Source organism: Salmo salar, chromosome 07 (genome assembly GCF_965601325.2).
Source record: "Salmo salar chromosome 07, fSalSal1, whole genome shotgun sequence".
NCBI lineage: Eukaryota > Metazoa > Chordata > Actinopteri > Salmoniformes > Salmonidae > Salmo > Salmo salar.
In genome coordinates, this window is record NC_138297.1 from 3,032,784 (window position 1) to 3,042,500 (window position 9,717).

General features: G+C 43.4%; 1 protein-coding gene across 1 annotated transcript in view; it reads left to right on the forward strand.

The window, feature by feature from the left end:
- Positions 1-963: 963 nt before the first annotated feature.
- Positions 964-9,717, forward strand: part of LOC106562799 (sodium/hydrogen exchanger 9B2) — a 53,628-nt gene continuing 44,874 nt past the window's right edge. Inside the window, 3 exon segments of the mRNA XM_082977301.1 lie at positions 964-1,143; positions 8,763-8,853; positions 9,158-9,328. Of these exon segments, the coding sequence (XP_082833427.1) occupies positions 8,769-8,853; positions 9,158-9,328 (256 nt within the window). The 5' untranslated portion in view covers positions 964-1,143; positions 8,763-8,768.

Consider the following 9,717-nt stretch of genomic DNA (forward strand, 5'->3'; position numbering starts at 1 on the left):
TGTCATTCTAGAACGCAGAACGGTCCTGCTGTCATTCTAGAACGCAGAAAGGTCCTGCTGTCATTCTAGAACACAGAAAGGTCCTGCTGTCATTCTAGAACACAGAAAGGTCCTGCTGTCATTCTAGAACGCAGAACGGTCCTGCTGTCATTCTAGAACACATTCAGGAAGTGATTAGGTCTCATAGATACTAAAGCAACTGAGAGACAGAAAATAATTTATTGAAATTCAATGAGGCAACGGCAGTTAATACGCCATTATTTGAAACAATTCACAACAGTCATAAATACACAATAGACAATAAATTAATTAAAACAACAAAATCTACTGTCTCTCTCTCTCTCTCTCTCTCTCTCTCTCTCTCTCTCCCCTCCTACCCCCTCTAAACCTGACCTGTTGAGTGTGTATTCTTTGGCTCAGATTTCAAAAGTTCTCTCTCTCTCTCTCTCCCTCTATCTCTCTCTCAAACACACACACACACACACACACACACACACACACACACACACACACACACACACACACACACACACACACACACACACACACACACACACACACACACACACACACACACACACACACACACACACACACACAAACACACTGAGTGACAATAAAGAGAGGCATGAGTTTGGTCCCGCAGAGGACTAGAAGGAAGGAGAAGAGGCCAGTAGAGGACTAGAAGGAAGGAGAAGAGACCAGCAGAAGGAAGCAGAAGGAAGGCCAGAAGAGGCCAGCAGAGAGGCCAGCTAGAAGGAAGGAGAAGAGGCCAGCAGAAGGAAGGAGAAGAGGCCAGCAGAAGGACTAGAAGGAAGGAGAAGAGACCAGCAGAAGGAAGCAGAAGGAAGGAGAAGAGGCCAGTAGAGGACGTAGAAGGAAGGAGAAGAGACCAGCAGAAGGAAGCAGAAGGAAGGAGAAGAGGCCAGCAGAAGGACGTAGAAGGAAGGAGAAGAGGCCAGCAGAAGGAAGGAGAAGAGGCCAGCAGAAGGAAGGAGAAGGAAGGAGAAGAGGCCAGCAGAAGGAAGCAGAAGGAAGGAGAAGAGGCCAGCAGAAGGAAGCAGAAGGAAGCAGAAGAGGCCAGCAGAAGGAAGCAGAAGAGGCCAGCAGAAGGAAGGAGAAGAGGCCAGAGTGAGAACACAGGTTAGTAATGATTCTGTGTATCTTATCTATATGCAGAAATGCCTTCACTAACATAAATACAAACAACAATACAATACCGTCATATTAAGCCATAGGTTGTTTTCCAGAAATACAAGTTGAAGGACTCCTGGATTTCCAGCTTATTGTCTCCCGATTATGTGAATCTTCCAAACAGGAAACATGTTGGGAAGGTTTAGGGAATTTCGCAGCTAACCATTGTATAGTGTTGTTATAACCATTACCAGTCTCTACCAGTGGTAGTGGTAGTGTTGTTATAACCATTACCAGTCTCTACCAGTGGTAGTGTTGTTATAACCATTACCAGTCTCTACCAGTGGTAGTGGTAGTGTTGTTATAACCATTACCAGTCTGTACCAGTGGTAGTGTTGTTATAACCATTACCAGTCTCTACCAGTGGTAGTGGTAGTGTTGTTATAACCATTACCAGTCTCTACCAGTGGTAGTGTTGTTATAACCATTACCAGTCTCTACCAGTGGTAGTGGTAGTGTTGTTATAACCATTACCAGTCTCTACCAGTGGTAGTGGTAGTGTTGTTATAACCATTACCAGTCTCTACTAGTGGTAGTGTTGTTATAACCATTACCAGTCTCTACCAGTGGTAGTGGTAGTGTTGTTATAACCATTACCAGTCTCTACCAGTGGTAGTGTTGTTATAACCATTACCAGTCTCTACCAGTGGTAGTGTTGTTATAACCATTACCAGTCTCTACCAGTGGTAGTGGTAGTGTTGTTATAACCATTACCAGTCTCTACCAGTGGTAGTGGTAGTGTTGTTATAACCATTACCAGTCTCTACCAGTGGTAGTGTTGTTATAACCATTACCAGTCTCTACCAGTGGTAGTGGTAGTGTTGTTATAACCATTACCAGTCTCTACCAGTGGTAGTGGTAGTGTTGTTATAACCATTACCAGTCTCTACCAGTGGTAGTGGTAGTGTTGTTATAACCATTACCAGTCTCTACTAGTGGTAGTGTTGTTATAACCATTACCAGTCTCTACCAGTGGTAGTGTTGTTATAACCATTACCAGTCTCTACCAGTGGTAGTGGTAGTGTTGTTATAACCATTACCAGTCTCTACCAGTGGTAGTGGTAGTGTTGTTATAACCATTACCAGTCTCTACCAGTGGTAGTGTTGTTATAACCATTACCAGTCTCTACCAGTGGTAGTGGTAGTGTTGTTATAACCATTACCAGTCTCTACCAGTGGTAGTGGTAGTGTTGTTATAACCATTACCAGTCTCTACCAGTGGTAGTGGTAGTGTTGTTATAACCATTACCAGTCTCTACCAGTGGTAGTGGTAGTGTTGTTATAACCATTACCAGTCTGTACCAGTGGTAGTGTTGTTATAACCATTACCAGTCTCTACCAGTGGTAGTGGTAGTGTTGTTATAACCATTACCAGTCTCTACCAGTGGTAGTGTTGTTATAACCATTACCAGTCTCTACCAGTGGTAGTGTTGTTATAACCATTACCAGTCTCTACCAGTGGTAGTGGTAGTGTTGTTATAACCATTACCAGTCTGTACCAGTGGTAGTGTTGTTATAACCATTACCAGTCTCTACCAGTGGTAGTGTTGTTATAACCATTACCAGTCTCTACCAGTGGTAGTGTTGTTATAACCATTACCAGTCTCTACCAGTGGTAGTGTTGTTATAACCATTACCAGTCTCTACCAGTGGTAGTGGTAGTGTTGTTATAACCATTACCAGTCTCTACCAGTGGTAGTGGTAGTGTTGTTATAACCATTACCAGTCTCTACCAGTGGTAGTGGTAGTGTTGTTATAACCATTACCAGTCTCTACCAGTGGTAGTGGTAGTGTTGTTATAACCATTACCAGTCTCTACTAGTGGTAGTGTTGTTATAACCATTACCAGTCTCTACCAGTGGTAGTGGTAGTGTTGTTATAACCATTACCAGTCTCTACCAGTGGTAGTGTTGTTATAACCATTACCAGTCTCTACCAGTGGTAGTGTTGTTATAACCATTACCAGTCTCTACCAGTGGTAGTGGTAGTGTTGTTATAACCATTACCAGTCTCTACCAGTGGTAGTGGTAGTGTTGTTATAACCATTACCAGTCTCTACCAGTGGTAGTGTTGTTATAACCATTACCAGTCTCTACCAGTGGTAGTGGTAGTGTTGTTATAACCATTACCAGTCTCTACCAGTGGTAGTGTTGTTATAACCATTACCAGTCTCTACCAGTGGTAGTGGTAGTGTTGTTATAACCATTACCAGTCTCTACCAGTGGTAGTGTTGTTATAACCATTACCAGTCTCTACCAGTGGTAGTGGTAGTGTTGTTATAACCATTACCAGTCTCTACCAGTGGTAGTGGTAGTGTTGTTATAACCATTACCAGTCTCTACCAGTGGTAGTGTTGTTATAACCATTACCAGTCTCTACCAGTTGTAGTGTTGTTATAACCATTACCAGTCTCTACCAGTGGTAGTGGTAGTGTTGTTATAACCATTACCAGTCTCTACCAGTGGTAGTGGTAGTGTTGTTATAACCATTACCAGTCTCTACCAGTGGTAGTGGTAGTGTTGTTATAACCATTACCAGTCTCTACCAGTGGTAGTGTTGTTATAACCATTACCAGTCTCTACCAGTGGTAGTGTTGTTATAACCATTACCAGTCTCTACCAGTGGTAGTGTTGTTATAACCATTACCAGTCTCTACCAGTTGTAGTGTTGTTATAACCATTACCAGTCTCTACCAGTGGTAGTGGTAGTGTTGTTATAACCATTACCAGTCTCTACCAGTGGTAGTGGTAGTGTTGTTATAACCATTACCAGTCTCTACCAGTGGTAGTGGTAGTGTTGTTATAACCATTACCAGTCTCTACCAGTGGTAGTGGTAGTGTTGTTATAACCATTACCAGTCTATACCAGTGGTAGTGTTGTTATAACCATTACCAGTCTCTACCAGTGGTAGTGGTAGTGTTGTTATAACCATTACCAGTCTCTACCAGTGGTAGTGGTAGTGTTGTTATAACCATTACCAGTCTCTACCAGTGGTAGTGTTGTTATAACCATTACCAGTCTCTACCAGTGGTAGTGTTGTTATAACCATTACCAGTCTCTACCAGTGGTAGTGGTAGTGTTGTTATAACCATTACCAGTCTGTACCAGTGGTAGTGTTGTTATAACCATTACCAGTCTCTACCAGTGGTAGTGTTGTTATAACCATTACCAGTCTCTACCAGTGGTAGTGTTGTTATAACCATTACCAGTCTCTACCAGTGGTAGTGTTGTTATAACCATTACCAGTCTCTACCAGTGGTAGTGGTAGTGTTGTTATAACCATTACCAGTCTCTACCAGTGGTAGTGGTAGTGTTGTTATAACCATTACCAGTCTCTACCAGTGGTAGTGGTAGTGTTGTTATAACCATTACCAGTCTCTACCAGTGGTAGTGGTAGTGTTGTTATAACCATTACCAGTCTCTACTAGTGGTAGTGTTGTTATAACCATTACCAGTCTCTACCAGTGGTAGTGGTAGTGTTGTTATAACCATTACCAGTCTCTACCAGTGGTAGTGTTGTTATAACCATTACCAGTCTCTACCAGTGGTAGTGTTGTTATAACCATTACCAGTCTCTACCAGTGGTAGTGGTAGTGTTGTTATAACCATTACCAGTCTCTACCAGTGGTAGTGGTAGTGTTGTTATAACCATTACCAGTCTCTACCAGTGGTAGTGGTAGTGTTGTTATAACCATTACCAGTCTCTACCAGTGGTAGTGTTGTTATAACCATTACCAGTCTCTACCAGTGGTAGTGTTGTTATAACCATTACCAGTCTCTACCAGTGGTAGTGGTAGTGTTGTTATAACCATTACCAGTCTCTACCAGTGGTAGTGTTGTTATAACCATTACCAGTCTCTACCAGTGGTAGTGGTAGTGTTGTTATAACCATTACCAGTCTCTACCAGTGGTAGTGGTAGTGTTGTTATAACCATTACCAGTCTCTACCAGTGGTAGTGTTGTTATAACCATTACCAGTCTCTACCAGTGGTAGTGGTAGTGTTGTTATAACCATTACCAGTCTCTACCAGTGGTAGTGGTAGTGTTGTTATAACCATTACCAGTCTCTACCAGTGGTAGTGGTAGTGTTGTTATAACCATTACCAGTCTCTACCAGTGGTAGTGGTAGTGTTGTTATAACCATTACCAGTCTCTACCAGTGGTAGTGTTGTTATAACCATTACCAGTCTCTACCAGTGGTAGTGTTGTTATAACCATTACCAGTCTCTACCAGTGGTAGTGTTGTTATAACCATTACCAGTCTCTACCAGTTGGTAGTGTTGTTATAACCATTACCAGTCTCTACCAGTGGTAGTGGTAGTGTTGTTATAACCATTACCAGTCTCTACCAGTGGTAGTGGTAGTGTTGTTATAACCATTACCAGTCTCTACCAGTGGTAGTGGTAGTGTTGTTATAACCATTACCAGTCTCTACCAGTGGTAGTGGTAGTGTTGTTATAACCATTACCAGTCTCTACCAGTGGTAGTGTTGTTATAACCATTACCAGTCTCTACCAGTGGTAGTGGTAGTGTTGTTATAACCATTACCAGTCTCTACCAGTGGTAGTGGTAGTGTTGTTATAACCATTACCAGTCTCTACCAGTGGTAGTGGTAGTGTTGTTATAACCATTACCAGTCTCTACCAGTGGTAGTGGTAGTGTTGTTATAACCATTACCAGTCTCTACCAGTGGTAGTGGTAGTGTTGTTATAACCATTACCAGTCTCTACCAGTGGTAGTGTTGTTATAACCATTACCAGTCTCTACCAGTGGTAGTGGTAGTGTTGTTATAACCATTACCAGTCTCTACCAGTGGTAGTGTTGTTATAACCATTACCAGTCTCTACCAGTGGTAGTGGTAGTGTTGTTATAACCATTACCAGTCTCTACCAGTGGTAGTGGTAGTGTTGTTATAACCATTACCAGTCTCTACCAGTGGTAGTGTTGTTATAACCATTACCAGTCTCTACCAGTGGTAGTGGTAGTGTTGTTATAACCATTACCAGTCTCTACCAGTGGTAGTGTTGTTATAACCATTACCAGTCTCTACCAGTGGTAGTGGTAGTGTTGTTATAACCATTACCAGTCTCTACCAGTGGTAGTGGTAGTGTTGTTATAACCATTACCAGTCTCTACCAGTGGTAGTGTTGTTATAACCATTACCAGTCTCTACCAGTGGTAGTGTTGTTATAACCATTACCAGTCTCTACCAGTGGTAGTGGTAGTGTTGTTATAACCATTACCAGTCTCTACCAGTGGTAGTGTTGTTATAACCATTACCAGTCTCTACCAGTGGTAGTGGTAGTGTTGTTATAACCATTACCAGTCTCTACCAGTGGTAGTGGTAGTGTTGTTATAACCATTACCAGTCTCTACCAGTGGTAGTGTTGTTATAACCATTACCAGTCTCTACCAGTGGTAGTGGTAGTGTTGTTATAACCATTACCAGTCTCTACCAGTGGGTAGTGTTGTTATAACCATTACCAGTCTCTACCAGTGGTAGTGTTGTTATAACCATTACCAGTCTCTACCAGTGGTAGTGGTAGTGTTGTTATAACCATTACCAGTCTCTACCAGTGGTAGTGTTGTTATAACCATTACCAGTCTCTACTAGTGGTAGTGTTGTTATAACCATTACCAGTCTCTACCAGTGGTAGTGTTGTTATAACCATTACCAGTCTCTACCAGTGGTAGTGTTGTTATAACCATTACCAGTCTCTACCAGTGGTAGTGTTGTTATAACCATTACCAGTCTCTACCAGTGGTAGTGTTGTTATAACCATTACCAGTCTCTACCAGTGGTAGTGGTAGTGTTGTTATAACCATTACCAGTCTCTACCAGTGGTAGTGGTAGTGTTGTTATAACCATTACCAGTCTCTACTAGTGGTAGTGTTGTTATAACCATTACCAGTCTCTACCAGTGGTAGTGTTGTTATAACCATTACCAGTCTCTACCAGTGGTAGTGGTAGTGTTGTTATAACCATTACCAGTCTCTACCAGTGGTAGTGTTGTTATAACCATTACCAGTCTCTACCAGTGGTAGTGTTGTTATAACCATTACCAGTCTCTACCAGTGGTAGTGGTAGTGTTGTTATAACCATTACCAGTCTCTACCAGTGGTAGTGTTGTTATAACCATTACCAGTCTCTACCAGTGGTAGTGTTGTTATAACCATTACCAGTCTCTACCAGTGGTAGTGTTGTTATAACCATTACCAGTCTCTACCAGTGGTAGTGGTAGTGTTGTTATAACCATTACCAGTCTCTACCAGTGGTAGTGTTGTTATAACCATTACCAGTCTCTACCAGTGGTAGTGGTAGTGTTGTTATAACCATTACCAGTCTCTACCAGTGGTAGTGTTGTTATAACCATTACCAGTCTCTACCAGTGGTAGTGTTGTTATAACCATTACCAGTCTCTACCAGTGGTAGTGAGGAGAGAGGAAGGGTTGTATTGTGGAGCCAGTGAGGAGAGAGGAAGGGTTGTATTGTGGAGCCAGTGAGGAGAGAGAGGAAGGGTTGTATTGTGGAGCCAGTGAGGAGAGAGGAAGGGTTGTATTGTGGAGCCAGTGAGGAGAGAGGAAGGGTTGTATTGTGGAGCCAGTGAGGAGAGAGGAAGGGTTGTATTGTGGAGCCAGTGAGGAGAGAGAGGAAGGGTTGTATTGTGGAGCCAGTGAGGAGAGAGGAAGGGTTGTATTGTGGAGCCAGTGAGGAGAGAGGAAGGGTTGTATTGTGGAGCCAGTGAGGAGAGAGAGGAAGGGTTGTATTGTGGAGCCAGTGAGGAGAGAGATGGGTTGTATTGTGGAGCCAGTGAGGAGAGAGGAAGGGTTGTATTGTGGAGCCAGTGAGGAGAGAGGAAGGGTTGTATTGTGGAGCCAGTGAGGAGAGAGGAAGGGTTGTATTGCGGAGCCAGTGAGGAGAGAGGAAGGGTTGTATTGTGGAGCCAGTGAGGAGAGAGGAAGGGTTGTATTGTGGAGCCAGTGAGGAGAGAGAGGAAGGGTTGTATTGTGGAGCCAGTGAGGAGAGAGGAAGGGTTGTATTGTGGAGCCAGTGAGGAGAGATGAAGGGTTGTATTGTGGAGCCAGTGAGGAGAGAGAGGAAGGGTTGTATTGTGGAGCCAGTGAGGAGAGATGAAGGGTTGTATTGTGGAGCCAGTGAGGAGAGAGAGGAAGGGTTGTATTGTGGAGCCAGTGAGGAGAGAGGAAGGGTTGTATTGTGGAGCCAGTGAGGAGAGAGGAAGGGTTGTATTGTGGAGCCAGTGAGGAGAGAGAGGAAGGGTTGTATTGTGGAGCCAGTGAGGAGAGAGAGGAAGGGTTGTATTGTGGAGCCAGTGAGGAGAGAGGAAGGGTTGTATTGTGGACTTCTAAAGTTGTGGTTTTGGTTGTGTCTGTGTCTCTGTGTGTGTGTGTGTGTGTGTGTGTGTGTGTGTGTGTGTGTGTGTGTGTGTGTGTGTGTGTGTGTGTGTGTGTGTGTGTGTGTGTGTGTGTGTGTGTGTGTGTGTGTGTGTGTGTGTGTGTGTGTGTGTCTGTGTGTGTGTGTGTGTGTGTGTGTGTGTGTGTGTGTCCAGGTGAGGATGACCATGATGGACTGCTCTTCCTGGTTCAGCAGACTGAGATGTTCCCGACCTCAGGGCTTTCTAGCCCACGTTATTACCAAAGGTACGGCGGTGTGTGTGTGTGTGTGTGTGTGTAACAGTGTGTGTGTGTGTGTCTGTGACAGTGTGTGTGTGTGTCTGTGACAGTGTGTGTGTTGGGGTTCAAATCATTAATGATTAAAACATTCAGTTTGATATTAATTGCTGACTAGTGCTAACAATGTTAAACTGAAAAGCTGTGTGTGTGTGTGTGTGTGTGTGTGTGTGTGTGTGTGTGTGTGTGTATGTGTGTGTGTGTGTGTGTGTGTGTGTGTGTGTGTGTGTGTGTGTGTGTGTGTGTGTGTGTGTCTCTCTCCCTCTCTGTCTAGTGTGTCTGGGAGTGTTGTTGTTCGGGGTGGTCTGGTCCATCGCTGAGAAGGAGTGTTATCCAGGGGGGAATCTGTTCGGCATCATCATCCTGTTTCTCTGTGCTGTGTGTGGAGGAAAACTGATCGGACTGATCCAACTCCCCACACTGCCCCCCTTCCCCCCTTTACTTGGTACGTTCCACTAGTCAGTGCTGTATATGATTATATATAATATAATATTCCCCCCTTTACTTGGTACGTTCCACTAGTCAGTGCTGTATATGTTTATATATAATATCACATCCCCCCTTTACTTGGTACGTTCCACTAGTCAGTGCTGTATATGTTTATATATAATATCACATCCCCCCTTTACTTGGTACGTTCCACTAGTCAGTGCTGTATATGTTTATATATAATATAATATTCCCCCCTTTACTTGGTACGTTCCACTAGTCAGTGCTGTATATGTTTCATCCCCCTTTGACTTGAAGAATGGGACTGTTTTGACTAACGTAAGTGTGTGTGTGTGTGTGTGTGTGTGTGTGTGTGTGTGTGTGTGTGTGTGTGTGTGTGTGTGT